The sequence below is a fragment of the Balaenoptera ricei genome, chromosome 11 (assembly GCF_028023285.1).
Source record: "Balaenoptera ricei isolate mBalRic1 chromosome 11, mBalRic1.hap2, whole genome shotgun sequence".
In the NCBI taxonomy this organism is placed as follows: domain Eukaryota; kingdom Metazoa; phylum Chordata; class Mammalia; order Artiodactyla; family Balaenopteridae; genus Balaenoptera; species Balaenoptera ricei.
The window spans coordinates 82,318,631-82,339,897 of NC_082649.1; the positions used below are offsets into that span (position 1 = coordinate 82,318,631).

The 21,267-nt window shown below is 42.6% G+C and overlaps 1 protein-coding gene across 14 annotated transcripts in view; it reads right to left on the bottom strand.

The window, feature by feature from the left end:
- The window catches only part of MAGI1 (membrane associated guanylate kinase, WW and PDZ domain containing 1), a 616,029-nt gene that overhangs the window by 44,714 nt on the left and 550,048 nt on the right, over positions 1–21,267 (bottom strand). For all 14 annotated transcript variants that reach the window (XM_059940148.1, XM_059940140.1, XM_059940139.1 and 11 more), the window contains one exon: positions 2,171–2,202. In XM_059940148.1, the coding sequence (XP_059796131.1) occupies positions 2,171–2,202 (32 nt within the window). The remainder of the gene's footprint in view (positions 1–2,170; positions 2,203–21,267) is intronic.

Consider the following 21,267-nt stretch of genomic DNA (forward strand, 5'->3'; position numbering starts at 1 on the left):
GTCATCCAGCTTCCCCATGGATTCCCGCCGACCCTACCAGAAAAATCCCATCGTCATCTGTCTCTCTAGCAGGACCTCATCAAAATTCAAACTGGGAAAGGGAAACAGCTTTCAACCCACCTGTACAGAACCCCCACTGACCACAGATGTTCACAAGGTTCCACTGGCAACAGCAGACCTTGGCCGATATCCCCCTACTTTTGTACAGCGGCTGCCAGAGTGTGCCAGCGGTGCTGTGGAAACCACCATCCCTGTCCTGGCAGAGAAGCCAGGGAAGGACAAGCCCCAGGCTGGGGGATGGTTCTTTTCTAACCCAGCAACACACCAGTCTCTTAGCTTGTGGTAATTAAGAGCCAGCAGACTGTGGGCAACGCAGTTAAGAGAGCTTGTTTTCCCTAGGAATGCAGCCTGAGTAATTGCTTTGCTGCTTGTTCATGACATGACTTCCTCCAAAATAAACGGTCACGGGGAATTCTCTTAACTGACTTGGTGAATGCAGGCTCTGCACCTGTTTGATACCCTTTGAGTTCAATGGGGAATTCCAAAACACTTCGGGGGAGAAGAGATGCAAATGACTCTACTAAAATCCTTTTGCACAGCAAGTTGAAATGGGATGCAAAACGAAACAGAACACCTTGCTACCCGACGTCATGCTGCGTGTGCCAAACCGTCCCCCCCCTCAGTATACGCTTCTGGTCAAGACTCCATGCCATGTGGAGGGTGTAAAATAAGTCCATGCCTCAGGTAGCATGCTTGGGGCTGCGGGAGAGAAAAGGACGAGTGTTGCTAACTCAAGCTCACGTGACACATCTCTCAGATGTGCTTCTATTTTTCTGAAGGCTGAATAGGCTTCTGACTGTGACCCAGGGAGGGGGAGACATACACATACACACATACACGCACACACACAGGCTTTGGCATCTCTGTGGTTCCAATGTGGACACCTACCAGCACTTCTCAGCCTGGACATTAACACAAAATGACAAGGGAAGCAGCCCCGAAGTCACGTGTTCCCATCACCATGGCACCATGCCACGGGAATCAATTACTGCAGGTTTTTCTCTTTGGAGAACTTAGGAGTAGGGTTTACGAATGCAGGAAGCTCCCTCTCTCATCTCCTGAATAAACTTCTGCCTCTTGCTGCCAGGCTTGGAGGCAGGTGGAAAGAATTCAGCTGCAGCACCGTAAGCTGCAAAGTTTTAAAGGTGCTCCGTTCCCGGATGGCAGAGGTTGTCAATTCCTCCTCCCCCCAATACTCTAAGCCACAAGGAAGTACACCCCTCTTTATCTTACTGTTAATGATTTTGGATGCTTCTTTCACCACCTCAATTTCACAGGCATCAGAGTTCCAGATTTTGAGGTTTTAAGTAGCATTTTAATTTGTTGTCAGTGCCCAGGGAGCAAAAGCTCACCACCACCAAGCGAAACGCTAGAGCCTCAAATCTATTAGCGAACATGTCGACTAGGTAATGCATCTTCAGGGAAACCAGATTAGAAAGGACAGCCTAACATTGATTTTTTTTTTTTTTTTTTTTTTTTAAAGACTCCTATATCTGCAGCACAATGCCACTAAAGCTGGCAAAACAACAAAGGATATTTCCACAACAAGGAAATGTCTTATTCTCAGGGCTGGGGCATTTTCCATGTGAGCATGGGCATATATACAGGGCTGAGCAATTCTTCCATAAACCTACAGGCTTTAAAATCCTTAAATAATTCATCATCCAGTGCAAAAGAAAGCTGAGGGAGGGAATCTACCCATGTGAATGGCTTGAAACACCAGCTGCGAGCGAATGCTACTCAGGAAGCAGGTAGAGTTTTTTGTTTTTTCCTTCTCTCAAAAGAAACAGTAGCATTTGTATCAAGTTAAAACATCTAAGAAACTCATCCACTGGAATGAGAGTTGTGATGCATTTATACAGAGAAGATTCCAAACATGCATTCTTTATCCAGGCTCCCGCAGCCTGCCTACAAATCACTAGACAGTTAAAGACAGACCCCAATACCTTCTATACCAAACGGATCCCCAGAACTTAATAAAATGAGCCCTGGTTCTTGTCTCCTCCACCCACTCTAAAACACATTAAGTCCAGCCAGATAGCGTCCCCTCCCACCACCAGCCCCCCACCCCCACCCCAAAACGAGCACCAAGTAACTGACAAGTCCTTACCGACTTTGGGCTCTTCTTGGGAACTGGCAGTCCTGGAAAAAATGCAACAAGGAGGGAAGCGGGGAAGAAATCATTAGCATATAAATGTTACCTTTTCCTTTAAGAACAATCCCCAGGTGTTTCATGGCAACCTAGCCATCTGCAGAGTTATGTCAGATTTCTCCCCAGCATCGGAGTTACCAGGCTGTTCATATCGAATCAAAGCAGAGGGAGGAGGACAGGGAGAGGCAGGAGATCTATCTGCATTAGCTATGCTGACTTGTACTGCAGCAGCCTGGAGGCTGGGAAAAGAAATTCACAGACCTCAGCGGCCTGGGAAATTGAACACTTGGACAGAATCTCAAATGCTCTTCTGGATTAAGAGCGACTTAATTTACAATTAAGTCCAGGATATTTCCTTTCCTTTCCACTTGTCAACTGAAGCGGACCAATCAGGACAGAGGAAGGGGGTGTATATTTAGTTTCAGAGGAGTAAATGGTTAAACTTAAATTTTTTTTGGGTCTTTCTTTCTTTTCTTCCTTTTTTTAAAATTTTCCCTCTGCCTTTTAGGAGAGGAAATGCCTTCTTTACTTGAATGAGCTGAACACCAAAACAAAAACGGATGCTCTTTTGCCGGAACAGAACACAAATCCAAGCTGGTTTAGGACACCCTCCGCATCGCACCCCTTCACACGTCACTCATCCGAGCAAACTCCTATGCAGCTTGTTGGGACTAGCCCCTCGAAAGCAGGCTGCTGGGGAATGAAAAGAGAAATTTCATGGAGCTGAGAGAAAAAGATAATAATGCAGAAAGAGAAAGGCAAAGGAGAAAAAGGGGCTCATTGAACCTTGCTGGCTCTTCCAAAACCCTGTCTATAGTGGCAGGGGGAGAGCTGAAAGGGACCGCTGATCTCACTTCTGGGAAAGTCAGAAGCCATTAGGGGCAGACATATGGAAAATCTGTCACCAAGGGAGTGTGGCAAAGGAGGGCTGGAAAGGAAAATAAAAACATTTATCAGTGTTTCGAAAGTAATCATTTCTGCAAGCAGTCCTCTCATTTTGTTTTCTAATTTTTGGTTTGAGCCGAGGTTAGAATACAAAATGCAGATTCCACCCACGTCAGGCACAATGCACGACCTGATGTATTGGGATCTGATGATTTTGCACCGGAAAGGTCAACCTTTTTTAGAACGTGATCCCTAGGTAGTGTAACTAACGATTTCAACTCTCTTGGAAGTGACTTGTCAAACCAGGAGCCGTGCTAAGTTCAGCGCAAGTAACAGGAGGCCGGGGCAGTGGGTGAGTAGGAGGAAGTCCCCCAGAGGAGCACTGCTAATGGGCCCCCTGCAAGAGGGGCGTGACAGGCAGTGGGGGCACTCTTCCGGCACGGCTCGTCACATCACCAAAAGGACGTCACCACGGTCTGGCACAGTGGCTCTGGGACTTCAGAGTGCACACTGGAGGATGTGGCAGCTTCTTATCAATGCAGAATTCCAGGACCCACCTTCAGGGGCCAAGGAATCTGCAGTATGAACATACATCCCAGAAGATTCCGACAAAGAAGGTTGGAGGACCCCATTTAAGGAAACCATAATACAGCAGAACGAAGATTATTACTCTTTCAAGTCCGGCAAACTTGGATAGGCTACCTTCAGTGAGCTGCTTTAAAGTCCCCTGCGCCTCAGTTTTTCAATTTATGAAATGGAAAGAATAAGACTCATTGTACTCGTTGTGATAATTAAATAGACAAAATGCTTAAAAGCCTCATACCTGGCACAGAGCAGGCCCTCAAGTGTCAACCCCTTTTACCTTCCTTTGCTAATTTACACCGTTCGGGAAAAAAAAAAAAGTGGTTATGGTTATCTTACCCTAATTAGGAAAAATCATTTGCCCAGCATGCTAAAATGCAGAAACTACGTAGGGGAAATATTTTGCCTATGGATGAGAATAACTGTCTTGAGCAATTTAGATGTCATTTTTCTTAAAAATAATTATTAGGTGCCTTAATTTGTTCATTAATGTGATTCCCTTAAGGAATTTTATCAAGTTATATTAGTTTGGGTCACTGTGTACACCTTAAAATGGTCAAATATCACATCTTTAAATACAGCTTTTTCCCTAATTCAGACTGAAGTTCTTAGTTCATTGGAATAAGCAACACTTCACTGGAGTGAGCTTTTACTAGACTTGATGTCACCCAAGATCCCAATGACCCTCTACAGAACTTTGTAAAGAATCTCCAACTAGTCAGGAGAAGTCAGGGAAAATGACTTCGATCCGTACTCTGCCCATCATTTCTAAAACTCTGACCATCTTAAATTCTCCACCTGTTAAGATTTTCATGTATCAAATAAACAGCACCGTGGATTCTCTATCAGAGAGAAACACTCGCACACACATCCAAAGGTTATGCAGGTACAAGGATGCTCAGTGCAGCACGGTTGGTATAAAGGGAACCTGGAAATGACTGGAAATTCTAGATAAACTCAGGGACACCCAACCTATGAAGCCGTCCGCAGAGTTTAAAAGGTATGAGCTAACTCTATGGGTAACAGCATGGATGGTCTCCAAACTATAACGTTGAATGAGAACAGCACGAGGCAGAAGGGCAGCCATAGGAGGCAGGTGTTAAACATATTCAGACACACACCCTCTCCTTGACTGTCACACATGAAACTGGTAACTGAAGTATTGTATTTCCGGTGGGGAGAGAAGGGGGCCGGGATCGGATAGACTAGTTTAAGCAGACTTCAGCCTTAATCTAGAATTTTTTTCAACAACACCATATTCACATCTTGCTGAGGCAATAAAATATTAATTTAAAAATAAACATTAATTAATTCAGAGCTATTCAGGTAGACTGAAAATAGCTGGGAAGACCTGATGGGAAGCACTAAAAGAGATCACTGGAAGAATTCTCCAAGACCGAGAAATCCTGGTATGTGGCCCTTGTCTAGCTGGAGGTGACCGCGGCCATCCCACGCTGGATGGGTGACAGAAAGCAGCACGATCCCACACTTGATGGCGCGTCAGTGGTTTTCATTAGGGCAAAGGCACACTTTGTGCTCCCAGTGGAAGCGGGAAGCTTACTTGTAGGAATCGTGTCACATATTACATAGGAGGCATATGGACAGAAACAGCACCTGTCCTAATAGGCTCGCCTGCGCCCTTCAGGGAGAGGAAGGGGAATTTTGAGAAGAGGCAGCAGAAAGAATCCACGGACAGCACCATCTGCTCTTAGAGCCTGGGAGGTGGCAAATGCTACTTCAAAGGGATCCCAGAAAATTTCACGGGAAAGTGTACCTTCAAAGTGGGAGTCTAAGTGTGATCTACAGAAGTGAGAAAAGCTTGGGACCTAAATTTCTCAAGTTCCCAATGAAAAAGGTGTCCCTTTGGAGAAAACAAATGGCAAGTTCTTTGCTAGTGACTGAGATCTGACCAATCAACGTGAGGAGGAGGAGGAATCTCTTTCCCTTAAATATCAAGGCCATAAACTACACTACTGAACATGTTCTCGTATAACTAAATGGCAAATGTTATTCTTGGTGGAATTTTAAAAAGGTTGTACACAAAAGTTTATATGAAAAAAGTAAAAAATGTAACAGAATACATAAGCATTTGGAAACGAAGAATAGAAGAAGGTTATACACTTAAACTGTGTGTTCTTGGGCTCATGAGATCATGAATGGCTTTATTACCTATTTTAGAAACTTCGACAACAAGAAAAGCTTTATTTACTTATGAACATAGACATACCCACAGATACCACAACAAACAAAAGTCTATACTGCCTCTGTAAGACAAATGCAGCAAATTTCAGAACATTTTATTGCATTTTTAAATCTCTAGAGCCATCACTGACCTCTACATCCTCCAAGACTTGCTTACTTTTTCCCAAAATGAATATACACATAATGAGTTTCTTTAAGCATCCTATTGAAATTAAGACTTGTGTTTGTCCTAGTGACTAAATGGAAACAGGGAAGACATCAGAGAGCTCAGCTGGGCTATCAGGAAGCCAAAAAGAAGCCAATCACTGCCATTTTGGCACCGAGATGAACAAAACCTGAGATGCTGGGAAAGAGACTGTACTTCCCTGGACCTCATTTCTTCTAGGTTTAAAGGAAGTGAGAATGTCAATCAACCTCACTATCTGAAAGAAGCAAGAAAAATCGTGCAAAGGGCTTGGAAAGGGTGAATCCTAAAGTCATTGTCAAATGCAAAGTGGATCTTCAAATAACAAAACTGTACTGTGTCATCAATCTACTTTGGTTTCATTGTGATATTCATCCCCTTTGTACTTGGTTTCTAAATTTGAGCATTTTAATGGAAACATTTGGTTTCCTCCTCAGCATTCTGACAAACACTATGTCACTAATCCACAGGTCATCAAACACATGGGATTCTTTAGAGGGTTGTGTAGCAAAGGGCTGCATTAACAACTGTCCTGGTGCTGAATACGGTAATGCCATGTGTAAGAAGCAAGTAACTTATATATATTTAGAAAGAGAGAGAGTTAGTTCATGGAGCCCACGGAAAGCCACAGAAAGGAGAAGACTGAGAACTTGGCCAGGGGCTAGTCTTAGATTCCAAAGAGGCTAAGACTACTTCTGAGCACATTTTCATTTCAGGCCCCACTAGCCTTCTCTCTTATTCTAAAACCCATGAACACATAGTCCTAAATGTAGGACTCAAAGATTACAGCTGACTTTAACTCACTAAACTTATCATTAGGAGTTTGTATTAAGAGAACAAGCAGTTGGGGCTTCCCTGGTGGCGCAGTGGTTGAGAATCTGCCTGCCAATGCAGGGGACACGGGTTCGGGCCCTGGTCCGGGAAGATCCCACATGCCGCGGAGCAACTGGGCCCGTGAGCCACAACTACTGAGCCTGTGCGTCTGGAGCCTGTGCTCCGCAACGGGAAAGGCCGCAATAGTGAGAGGCCCGCACACCGCGATGAAGAGTGGCCCCACTTGCCGCAATTAGAGGAAGCCCTCGCACAGAAACGAAGACCCAACACAACCAAAAATAAATAAATAAATAAATAATTTAAAAAAAAAAAAAAAAAAAAAAAGAGAACAAGCAGAGAGTCTCACAGTGATTTACATTAAAAAGATGTTCAACACAGTGTTATTTAAAGAAGATAGAAAATGGAAACGATCTGAATTTCCAAGAACAAAGGAATGAGCAAACATATTGTTATATCAACAAGATGAAAATTTATGAATTCATTAAAAATGAATGGATTGTAAAAGTGAAGACTGTTTAGTGACGTGGGAAAATGGTAATGACATAAGATATGAAAAGCAGATTAAAAACTGCCAGAGGATATAAATTCATTGTTAAAAAATAGATATATGTATATATCACACATACATCATACACTCAAAGACTAGAGGAAGATGTATTAAAATGTTGCTTCAGAATGCTAGCATGAATAGATCATTCATATTCTTATTTCTGGTATTTTCCAGACTTTACATACAATAGAGCTGTAATCATAAACAGCTAATTGTTACTGAATGTTGCAGCCATACTGTGTGTGCTTGGACAATGGTATATACCTATCAGCTTTAGTGCAGTGCTAGATTAAAAAATAACTGGAATTTTTTCTAGCTCTCTCTTGGCTCAGTGACTGCCATTTCTACTCAAGTGTCTGTGCTACTTACTAAATTACTGGGCCATGGCCTTGATTGAAAATGGGATAAAAAGCTGTTAGAGACTCTCTGAAGCAAAGCTTCACAGAAGCACACAATTTTGCATACAAATTCAAGGAGCCTCTGAAACCTTGACCAGGGACCCTGAGAAACCCATTCTACTGGGGTCTATAATCCTCAGGTTAAATCATCTCCTCCAAGCACATGGCTATGGTGTTAGAATTCCCAGGGTGAGGTTCACTTTAGCTGAGTTTGTGCCTCTAAGAAGAACAGTGTATGTAAGATACTTCATCTGCAAATAGAGGGGACAATGAGAAGGATCAAGCAGAAAGCGAAAAGTTCCATTGCTTGCTTCTCCTTCTCCTTTCTTGGGAAGATCTAAAGGGCACAGCTAAAAAAAATTTGAGGACAGATACTGCATTAAAGAACACACCAGAACGCTAATATTTATCAGCAAAACTGCTGCTGCGTGAAAATATTATGAACCTAGTAGGTAATGATGATGGATCAAAATACTAAGAGATCAGCGAGGTACAGATGGGAAGGGGTGCGGGAAAAACAGAGTGAGAAAATCTGTGATTTTCCTGGCAATGCAGAATTGATGATTATTTGACTGCAAACCAGTGGCTCTAAACAATTAACATTAATGGTCAGTAACCTTTCCAAAAAAAGCCATCTGCACCATTCTCTGCCAATTAGTATTTTGTTTGTTTTGTTTAATACACAATATATAAACCATGAAATAAATTTAAATTGCCCTTGCCTTACTGGTGAAATGCTAATAAGGACAGCTCAGAAAACTGAAAAAGGCAGGTACAGTCAGCCCTAGTTCTTTCCACTGAGGGCAGGAAGGAAATTAGGGAAAATGCACTCACTCATTTAGGCAAACTGGGCTAAGGGCCTACTATGTGCCAAGAGCTGGCATGAGATAAAGCACTGAACTAAACCTATAAGGTCCTGTTTTCACAGTGCTCACATTCTGTGGGGAAACAGAGAAGAAACAACTTCGCAAATAATTTCAGAGTGATAACTTCGGTGATGAAAACGAAGCAGGATAATGGAACAGTAGCCTGGGATGCATGGCTAGTTTATACTCGTTGGCCAAGCATGTTTTTCTTGAAGAGAGAGTATTTGAGCTAAGACCTGAATCACGAGAAGGGACCATCCATGTACCTATTCATCCATGCAAGATTTATTGAGCTCTGCCATATGCCTAGTGAAGCATGACTCAAGAGATAAAGGTAAATCAGACATGGCCCTGACCTGGACGACTTCATAGTCTGTCTTAAAAGAGAAAGAAGCAAAGCAGCACTTATAATGCAGTGTGGTCAGTGCTAAGTGCTGTGATAAGAGGGAGCACCATTGCTCTTGGGAGCAGGAGAAAAGAAAGCGAATCCATTGTGAAGAAGGGGGCAGACAGGACAATGAACACTGAGGGAGGGCCAGCATTTAAACATGGGGTCAAGGGGTTGGGAGCAACATGCAATAATTGATGCTAGATTGAATAATGATGATGACCTTTTTTTTAAGGGTATTTTTCTCCCCCTAAATTGGTGTGCCAGCATAAGCTCAAGGCCAAGTTTAAAACCAGAGTACATTTCCACTGAAGGACCTTACAAACACGATATATCACAAAACTGAATCCATAAAAGCAAATAGAAAATGGTTCTAATTTAGACATTTCATTTTTTTTTCTCCTTTCTCTAGCCAAATACCATCATCAACCCTGCAGCATAATTTTTCAATGCAAATATGATACCAATTGCCAAGAACGAGAGCATCAGACTCAATGTCTCCAAAAAGATGAAGACATTCTTTCCTTTGGGGACCTCATAATGGTCATTATGAAATATTACAGCCATCATAATTTAAAGAGACAGTTGGACTTCCGACGTATGGACTAAGTAGCTCCCAATGCTGTGTCAGGTGGCATTTTGTTAAGAAGATTAAGAATATAGTTGTACAGCTTTACAGCTATGGAGAAGTCTCCTTCAATTACACAGTACATATAGCCTAATAAATATGTCCTGAAGAGAAATAAATGGCTTGCAAGGCTGCTGATTGCTAATGGTTTACAGAGCCTTTCACCTCAAAGTCATAAGCCTTGAATTGGCACAGGTGAGGAGAGACAGGAGTCATTAATACTTTGGGCTGCTCCAAAACCTAGGTAAGATGGATGAATTGCCCTCATGCTATTCCTAAAAGATAAATGGTCATTTCAAAAAGGGTACCATTGAAATAACATGGATAGTCCTACTGTTGGCTTTTGAAAACCTGAAAAACACCTTGAAGGGTCACCAACTCAGCTTCTCTTCTCATTTGTTAAAAAATAAGTAAATAAAAAGGGGGTCTTCACAGACATAGAGAATGGACTTGAGGACAAGGGGAGGGGGAAGGGTAAGCTGGGACGAAATGAGAGGGCAGCATTGACATATATACACTACCAAATGTAAAATAGATAGCTAGTGGAAAGCAGCCGCACAGCACAGGGAGATCAGCTCGGTGCTTTGTGACCACCTAGAGGGGTGGGATAGGGAGGGTGGGAGGGAGACACAAGAGGGAGGGGATATGGGGATATATGTATACATATAGCTGATTCACTTGGTTATACAGCAGAAACTAACACAACATTGCAAAGCAATTATACTCCAGTAAAGATGTTAAATTAAAAAAAAAATTTTTAAAGGGGGTCTTCAAAAGCAAGGGCTGAGTGCAAAAATAACAAGAACTGAGAGCTTGCCTTTGACATACATTTATTCTTCATAACTGCTGTCTAAGTACTTAATAGCATCCCTTTTATTACAGATGAGAAAATTGAGACACTGGTGGTTAAATAACACGGCTAAGGTCACACAGTTAGGTGAGCAGCTGCCTGAAGACTTGGCCTAATGACAAGTTTGTGCTTTTAAACACTGAACTGTACAGTCTCATTCAAAGGCGTTTCATCTGTTTTGGATCATAGCCCATTATGAAGGGATTAAACTGACAGTGTTGGTGCATACAAAGTGTATTCATAGCAAATTTTGCATATAGCTTCATGGACTATGTGGCTATCAACCTAGAGGTCAATGGGTCGAGGTATCTTGGACCCATAACTGTGATGTGAATCTAGGAAGAGGGTTTCCTTTCTACAAATAGCACGGAAGTCTATGCATAGTCAATCAAGTTCTTGAGATGTCTGTGATATTACTCCAAGTCACAGTATGGAAACCATTGGCCATCTAAAGCTACACATGCTAAAATATAACAAGATGGGTCTCTAATTTGAAGGCAATGAAGCCAGTCTTTTAAGCTATTGTACATAACTAACAGGTTGGCTGGACACCAAACCCTATGGAATACTTTCGAAAGCCTCTACTTTTTTCGAGCTTGAAAATGTGTTCTGACACTACCTGATAATAGGATTTTTTAAAAATATTGGTGATAGGGAAAAGACGGAGAGAGTCAGAAGGAGAGTGAGTTACAGCATCTTCTCTCCAGGAGGGAAGAGAAAAAGAACTAAAAAAGTCAACTTAAAAAGTCCACTAAGGGCTTCCCTCGTGGCACAGTAGTTAAGAATCCGCCTGCCAATGCAGGAGACACGGGTTCGAGCCCTGGTCCGGGAAGATCCCACATGCCGCAGAGCACCTAAGTCCGTGCACCACAGCTACTGACCCTGCGCTGTGGAGTCTGCGAGCCACAACTACTGAGCCTGTGTGCCGCAACTACTGAAGCCCACGTGCCCTACAGCCCGTGCTCCACAACAAGAGAAGCCACCACAATGAGAGGCCCGTGCACCCCAATGAAGAGTAGCCCGCGCTCGCTGCAACTAGAGAAAGCTCGTGCGCAGCAACAAAGACCCAACGCAGCCAAAAATAAGTTGAAAAAAAAAAAAAGTCCACTAATTTGTCATGTTGTACTATGAGGCCAATCTTTGTTCTCCAGGGAATATTCCTACCAAGATCTACTTAAAAGGGTGGAATTAAGCCAGTTTTTCAAATGGTTCCAGGAAAGCCCTCTAACTCTATGTGGGTTGGAAATGTTTGTAATTTGGGTATTTGGGATAAGATCTCACCTTAGTCTATAAATGCTTCTACCTCTTAGGAAGACTCCCCAGCTGGCTCTCCTACCACCCGTATTTCAAATTTGAATTGCCTTTTGAACAAATGCTTAAGGGTTGGCCCTGTTATACCCATTCTTTCTTATCAACAGTTCATCGAGGTCTCCCTGGGACGGGAGAGACAACTTGTCTCCAGGTCACTGCCTCCAAAGTTAAAAGTTTGACTTTTAGCTGCATAGGATGTATGGTGAGGATTATGAAACAATAGCTCAAAATAGCTCATTGAAAGAAAAAAACCGATAAGGATTCTTTTCCTGGGGTGAAAAAACAGGATGCTGTGTGGGCCCTTATTTTAAGATCACTGGCCCCAAAGGGAAACCTATCACTGTAATTGGTGCCAAGACGTTTCTAGGTTAAAAAAAAAAAAAAATACATGCCAGGATCCTTTTCTTCAGGATTACTGACTTTTAGAATGATTCTTATCATGGCTGCTTATTTTTAGCAATGTAAGTTAGGCACAGGACCAAGTAAGAGATCCAGGAGGGTATCCTGAGTTTTCTACTTACAGGACACCAAATCCCTAAAATCTGAAGCCCTTCTTGAGGCTTCTTTATTTTTCTTACCATGTTCATCTCCAAAATGTATCCTGAAATGTCTGTTCATCTCCACTGCCACCGCCTTTTCTTGCCTAGGTGATGGCAAGCGCCAAAATCCTGGTCTCTCTGTTTTATTCTTCATCCCCTTTAACGCATTATCCACACAGAGGCCAGAGACATCTTTCTACAGCATAAATCAGACTATATGGACTCCTGACTACATATCCCTGTGGCTTCCCAACACAGTTTCAACAAAACACAAACTCTTTCTGTGTCCCACAAAGCCCTCCTCACTCTGAGCCCGCCTGCCTCCTTAAATCCCAGCACTCTTCCCCTTGATCGTGCACCCCAGCCAGACTGGCACTCTCTCCACTTCCGGGCTCATTCCTTTCATTCCTCTGGGCATTTTCACTGGCTGTTCCCTCTGTCTGGAACACTGTGCCTGCAGTCTACGTGGGAGCAGCTTGTTCTCATCACTCAGGGCTCTCCTCAAATGTCCCTTCTTCAGAGAAGCCGTCCAGGGGTCCAGGCCATCAGCAGATTGGAAACGACCTTTTTCGTCCCACTGTATTCACACAGCCCAATTTGTTTTCATAGACCCTGTGGCTCTCTAAAATTAATACATTTGTTTACTTGTTTATCGTTTATATTGTTTATTGTTATCATTTACTTATTTATTGTCTCCATTTCAGGGACCTTGTATCTTATGCTAGGGGTAGCCTCCCCACCCTTGAACGGGATCTGGTCCCCAGTTCGATAAATATCTTTGGAAGGCATGCATGACTGCTGGGAGCTCATGAAGTGAGTTTGTGTCTTGAGGGATGCGGGAAGAGTGGATGAGGTAGAGGGGAGGGCGGCTTGGCCTCTCTTTTGATCACCATCATCACTGCTTCACCATCATCACTGCTGCGACTACTTAACAGCTCTTGATCCTTGGGCTGCTCCCTGATTTACTGGTGAGCTGCCAGGCTCGGCTGACTCACCGCCACCTCTCTCTGCGTGGACAGCAAGGTTCCGCTGTGCCACCTTGTGTTCTAAATTCCTTATCACAACGGATGGGAAGCACTCAACTCTCAGACTTAACTGGAGGCTCACAAAGCAACCCCAAGCCCAACAGTTATGGGTCCCAGCAAATGAGTGTGTTCTCAGGGGCTCTTGGAGAATCTAAGCACATTTTCAGTTAAGGACACCTTCAGGTCTTTTCCTTAGAAAAGTAACTTTTATGACAACACTGAGTTAAAAAGCTCCACATGTCTCACCCTTCCCCACAAAAGGCAAACACACACTGATGAAAACTATTTCAGGTTCCGTTCTTCAGCCAAATCCATGAATCTCTGGAGCAGTTTTAACAGCCTTATTGGGTGTGACAATCACTTTTCTGTCACAATGTACTTCTGCCAAATAGGACGGCAATTTTCCTGTCTGCTCAGTAAGGGCGTCTATTATTCAGACATTTCAATTAACTTCATTACCGAACTGCTTAATTGCGACGGAAGCCACCGCCGGCACCGAATCAAACTTGACTCCCATCTCTTAAATTTAGAAGATCGTATTAGCTTTGGAAGGCAGGGGTCATGGTTAACAACCGCAAGGGGATCCGACTTGTGAGTCCAGAAGCACTGCATTATTCAAAGCATCTGGCAGTCAGACCTAAAGAGCCATTTACTAAAGAGTCATGTTTTTCTAAAGAGCAAAGGACATATGATGAGCAGCCCCATTCATCTCCCATGGAGATATTAAATGTCTTCAAAATCCTCTTGCTGAAACAATATCTGCCCTGGTCTAAGTGATTATGTGAATTACAGAGGAAAAAAAGCTGTTGCCTTGACTTTGTCAGTTTCTAATAATTGCTGCCCCATACAGCTATGGGAAGCAGTAGAAGCTTATGCTTTGTTCAACTATTAGATTTCAGGATTCAGTGAGTCAATCAATACTCATTTCGCCACGTGGATTTGCTTAAAGGCAGAATGTGGGAATCAGTTTCACTCCCATACACCCCAACACACACACTGTCCCACTCAGGATGAATATCAATTAGAAAGAACTTTTATCGGTCAAGTACATTTAAGAGGCAGAGGAAATTCAAGGACTGCAAGGCCATTTAATGAAATATTTTAGCTGGGAACGAGATATACAACAGGGCACTGCTGTGAAGAAGTACACTGCATTTATGGCAGGGAAGAGTAAGTAACAGAAATTCACACTGGAAACAACATAGATGATCCCCCAGTAAGCATTTATAGTGCAGAAGATACTCAACACGTTTCTCATGGCAGAGATCAAATGCCAGAATCCTTTTGCTCCCTCTCCTGTTTGATTTTGGCAGGGTTTTTTTTGTTTTTTTGTTTTTTTTAAGGAAATGAGGCTCTAAACAGGTTTGGAACTTAATGTAAATACACTGGAAATGGATTTTTAAAAGCTGTCATAAAGTTTTTGAGACTGCTTTTTATACGGAAGGAATTAGCCATGGATATTTTGGGGTGCCCCATGCACACTGAATGTGTACAGTTCACCCAATTTTTCTGTTGCTTTTGGATTGAACATTCTCTGGGTTACCCTAATAACTTATACATGACAAAGAATTTCTGAAAGAGTCTAAGCAAAAAATGTAGTATTTCGTAGGCGCAACACAGAGAAAAGTGATGAACCCATCCCTGGCCTTGAGCTCACGCTCAGCTTCTCCCTAAATTAAGAGACCGTGGAAGCACTTGGTAAGACAAAGGCAGAGGTTCCCATTGCCCTTCCCACGGTTTGGATTCTGGACCCCCACTCACACATTACTTCCAAACATCCACCCTCCTTTCCTCTTCTCTCCCTAGCTTCCTGACAGCCTCCTTCCCTACAGCAGTGATTCCTGCATTTTAGATTTCAGGGACCAGCAAATTTTCACTAAACAGATTTGAGCGACTGGTCACAAGGTGCCAATTCCTTATTCTGCAAACTAGGAACATTAAAAAGGGGGAGGTAAGTAACAACCGACTACCATTCCATAAGTAAAAGGATAGTTCAGCAGAAAAAAAAAAAATAGGAAGGATATAATCTCTAAAAGAGAGTCTTACACCTTCGAAAAACTTCACTTCATGAATAACCTGCTACTCTCTCCTGCTTTTTCTCATTTCCCTGTTTACTGAAAATCACTGTCATCACAGACCAGAAGAAGGAACATCTCCAGCCACGTTTTTTCTTCAGGCGCCTCTTTTTTGCCTTCTCTTTTCTCTACCCCAGAAAACCACTCCTAAAGTATTGAAAATGGTAGGACCACCTGAGTATCTCATCCACCTCCTTTCTCCTAAGCCCCAACCAATCCTACAGAGCAGTCAAACCTCCATCAGGACAGGGCAGCAGTGTGGGTAAGATGAGCCCTCACCTCATTCCATCCTCACTGCAGTACTGAGGAAGGTACAGGTCCATTTATATTTCAGATGATAATGCAGAGGCTCGGGGACATTGCCCATAGCTGGCTCAGGCTGTGTTGCTAGCGAGTGGCAGAGAGGAGGCCAGAAGGGAGATGTGACGTGGCCAAGGGGTTACTTCCATCACTGAGCTGATGCAGAAGCAACGACTGAGAAGAAATGGGGACTTCTCCCGTGAAATCTCTTCCATCCAAGTTCAACACACAAAAATCCATAAACAGATTTCATTTGCATCGTAAAAAAAATAAGACGCAGCATTTCCAAGAAGTAAAAACAAAGGGTGTCGAAGGGGTTAAAGCCATGGTTCCCAGTCCAGGTTGCTGCTGCCCTTCAGGGGACACTGGCCATGTCTGAAGACACTGCTGGGTATCATCGCTGGGGAGGAGGAGAGTGCTGCTGGCCTCCAGTGGGTACAGGCCAGGGGCGCTGTGACACGTCCCATGATGCACAGGACAGCCCCTCACAACAAAGAATCGTCCAGGCCATGACACCAAGAGTGCCCAGTCTGAGAAACTCTGGGATAAAAAGCAACTGCCTCTTCTTCCTTCACCCACCAAAGTCAAAGTGAAAGTGGCTTTGCAGGGGCAGACTACATAAACAAAGAACCCCATGAATTCATAGGCACTGCTTTTATTTTTCCATCGCAAGCATTTCCCCCTTTGGTCAATGGTATCTATGGCAAAGGTAATGGCGGAGAACATTTTTCAATTTAGAAACAACATAAATATCTCAGGAAGCACAGACCTAATTCCAACTATCTCCAAATGATTAAAATAAACTGATTAGTGTTTATGCAACTACAAGAAAGCTTTTACAGAGTTTTCGATGGGTTCCTCATGCCATGGCCTCTGAACATACCAACTGTCAAAATAAATGTCTAATAAAAACTTAGGTTGCTGAATGAGGTGAGCTGATAGCCGACACCAGGGATGGAAAGGAATCCTCTCTATTACAGAATCTTAAAATTGCTCCACGTTGCAGTTTCCTAGCTATTATGACTGCTACTCTAAGATACAGTACAAAAGGATCCTTTGAATAACTGTGCCTCAAATGTTAAAATCACAAAAACAGTATATGAGAATTTTTCAAGGCAAAGGTAATATGGCAAATGGAATTTCTAGAAAAAGAATTAAGCACGAGGAAATGGAGAGGATGTGATTAACCACGCTGTATTTTAGATGTTTACTTGCACATCATTCATCTATTATGAGAGATTAGCACAGTGCTGAAGTTCCACTGAATAAAAGAAAGAATGAATAGTGTTTGCTGTATGTGGTGAGAAACAAAAAACATTGAGAACATTAGAAACACAAAAAGGAACAGGAATATACAATAAAACCAGGTACCAACTTGGCATCAAAAAGGCAAGTTCCATTTTGCCAGTGGAAACAACACTCCGAAGGACCCAGTGCTATTTTCAGACATTAAGATTCTACCAACAAGATTTCAGAACCAAAAAGGATTATGTTCATAAATAAGGGACATGACTAATCTCTGAGCAGGAATACAAAAAGGGGAAATAACAGGCAAGGTACAGGTTGGGGAATGTTTTTAAATCTGCAGGTGGCAATGCAAAGACAGACTCAATAAAAACCATAGCAGACACTTAATTCCAGATGGTGGTTAAGAATGTGTGATTTAATTTGAGGAAAATGAAGGAAGGTGGAAAAATATTACCCCGAGTAAACTCTCTGCCTCAGAGAATAGTTTTGAAAATGTTCAGAACTGCAAAATGCTTAGAGGGGAGACTAGGAAGACACCTCTTCCAATAAAGAGAATCTCAATGAAGTGAGGTCGCAAAACTAGTATCAGAGAAGGCAAAATAAGAAGAAGAAACGTAATAACGTTCCTCATAGCAGATGCTTTTCGCGTCTGAGTCCCCATCCCAAGGAGGTGATCACTAGTTAATTTTCATATGGAACCAAAGTAAAGGTAGAAAATAAACTCCAGCGTCAAGGGAAAAAAAGTCTGAGGATATCTTCTTTCTTTTGTTTAAAAAAAAAAAAAAGTTTAAATTAAACCAAAAAGAAAGGAAAAGGAGCCAGTTCCTGAAATTTTGAGATGATGATGGTAAAAAGAAATTTCTAGGAAACAGGCCCACGGCAGGTCCATGCCCTCCATGCCCCCGTCAGTACCTGCACACATGCTGTCTTTGGGTCTCAAACTCCGCTGTCTGCGGGCAGCGGGCAGGTAATGGAGAAGAGCGTGTGAGGCCAGATGGAAGATAAAAGGGAATGGCAGGCCTGTGGCAAACTGGAATTGTTGGTGCCAGGTAAAGGCATGCAAATTTTAAAAGACTTTTTAAAGAGACTACTAAAAAATACATGAGTGGGTCATGCCAAATTCGGGGAGGAGGTGTGGAGGCAGGTACGCTACTGGGCAGAGATCAGGGATTCTGTTAAACATCCTACAATTCACAGGATGGACCCCTGTAACAAAGAATTATCTGGCCCTAAGCAGGGTGGATAAATTGGGAGATTGGGATTGACATATACACACTACTATATATAAAATAGATAACTAATAAGGACCTACTGTATAGCACAGGGAACTCTACTTAATACTCTGTAATGACCTATATGGGAAAGCAATCTAAAAAAGAGTAGATATATGTATATGTATAACAGATTCACTTTGTGGTTCACCTGAAACTAACATAACATTGTAAATCAACTATACTCCAATAAAATTTTTTAAAAAAATGTTTTCTTGGAATTTTACCAATCCATTTGCTTCCATATCATCTGCTACAAGGGCAGAGGAGAGCAGAGGTGACAGAAACCGTATGGCCCACAAAGTGAAAATACTGACCAATCTGGCCCTTCCCAGAAGAGTTTGCCAACCCTGATTCTGAGTCAACATACCAAGTCCTATTGACTCTCCAAACACATCCCCAATGCCCCACTTCCCCAGTCCCCACTGCCATCACTTGATTCTACGCTGCCAACTCCCTTCTCCAACTACAATGGCCCTACTGGGTCTCCCCCTTCCATGCCAACTCCTCTAAAATCTATTCTTCACAAATATGCCAGAGGGATTGTCTAACAATGTTAATGAGATATCGTCCCTTCATTCTTAAAACTGAACATCACACAGAAAATAAAATCCAAATTCCTAACCCTGGTTGTTGGTCTCTGAAACTCATCACCATTCCTCTTGCTCACCTTTCTTCAGCCACACTGTCTCACATTCTAGTTCTTTTCTGGGGCCTTTGCACTAACTGTCCCTTGTTCATGGAATGCTGTTTCCTTCCTCATGGTCATTCAAATCTCACCACCTAATCGAAAGCAGCCCTCTTGGCCCTACCCTTAAAACTTCATCCAGTTTTATTTCCTTCATAGCACTTCTCTCTGGATGATATTTTCTTGTTCATCTGATTATTTCTGCCTTTTCTTTCCTTCCTCTAGAATAAAAGGTTCATGAAATCAGGAGCAAACTTGTTTGGTTTGTTTTTGGATGATCTGTTTGATTCACAGCACCTAGACAACACCTGGCCCACCATGTTCATGAATTTGTCCCTGAAAAGGGGAAAGCAAAAGAACCTCTTTACATTCAAATTTAGCCCTGTAGGTAGAAACACAGAATGATTATTCTACAGCCTGCCGACCAATGTAATAATTCTAACTTGAAATTCCTACACTCTTCCAGAAAGGGGAAACGATGTCACCACTCTTTAATGAGAATTATAAATCACACACATTTATAATAAATAATGCACAAAAACAACTAACCCGGTGCATTAAGTTTACCTTCAAGGAGGATGAGACATTCCCTTACCAGAAAAAAACAAAAACAAAAACAATAATGCGGTTTTAGGTGTGCTGATTACTTTGCATTATGAATATGACAGGATTACAACTTAAACCATCCAACCAAGTCAAAACCTGCATATAAATGTTAGAACAAATAAATGCAGTCTGCTTAGGTTTAAAAATTAGGACCAAAATCAATTTAAAAATTATGAGAACAAAAATCAGAGTTCCTTACTTAAGATGCTGAAAGTGAGGGGTAATTTGTATACATTGTATAATGAAAGAACTAAAATAGAGACATTTTAAAATTTATCTCATCTTTTGCTAGAAGTCATCTCAAATGTAAATGTGACCTACCCTCCTATAAAGAATTCTCAAGTAAAATCCTTGATAACTTTCAACCATGGCCATAAACCAAAACAGCAACTTAAAAACTGCATTAGAAATAAAGGCAGCTCCTTAATAGTAAATACAAATGGCAGCCTGTTTAGCACCATGGAAGTGACAGGAAGTTTGCTAAATTAATGTGAAAAACATTTAATAGCTAGGAAAATATTAGGCAGTACACTAGATTTGACAAGAGGACTCGACTTCCAAAATTACTAGAAAAACCAAGTACCACAGGTAAGCACGGAGGTCAATGTTTGAGATACTGAATCACATAAATATACCAAGAAAACTTCCACATCTTCCTTTTTAAATAGAGGTCTGACAAACTGTAAATTGCTGATGCTCATGCAGCAGATTATATATTATTTTATATATAAGAATTTAAGGTGAATTTTTCTTGCGTTAAAGTTTCTTCCTCTTTTGAAGATTGGTTCAAGATGGCAGAGTAGAAGGACGTGCGCTCACTCCCTCTTGCAAGAGCACCGGAATCACAACTAACTGCTGAATAATCATCAACAGGAAGACACTGGAACTCACCAGAAAAAGATACCCCACATCCAAACACAAAGGAGAAGCTGCAGTGAGACAGTAGGAGGGGCACAATCACAATAAAGTCAAATCCCATAACCACTGGGTGGGTGAGTCACAAACTGGAGAACACTTATACCACAGAAGTCCACCCACTGGAGTGAAGATTCTGAGCCTCACATCAGGCTTCCCAACTTGGGGGTCCGGCAATGGGACAAGGAATTCCCAGAGAATCAGACTTTGAAAGCTAGCGGGATTTGATTGCAGGACTTCAACAGGACTGGGGGAAACAGAGACTCCACTCTTGCAGGGCACACACAAAGTAGTGTGTGCATCAGGACCCAGGGGGAAGGAGCAGTGACCCTATAAGAGACTGAACCAGACCTACCTGCTAGTGTTGGAGGGTCTCCTGAAGAGGCAGGGGGCGGCTGTGGCTCACTGCAGGGACAAGGACACTGGCAGCAGAAGTTCTGGGAAGTACTCCTCGGCATGAGCCCTCCCAGAGTCCGCCATTAGCCCCATCAAAGAGCCTGTAGCCTCCAGGGCTGGGTCACCTCAGGCCAAACAACCAACAGGGAGAGAACTCAGCCCCACCCAACAGCAGACAAGCTGATTAAAGTTTTACTGAGCTCTGCCCACCAGAGCAACACCCAGCTCTATCCACCACCAGTCCCTCCCATCAGGAAGCTTGCACAAGCCTCTTAGATAGCCTCATCCACCAGAGGGCAGACAACAGAAGCAAG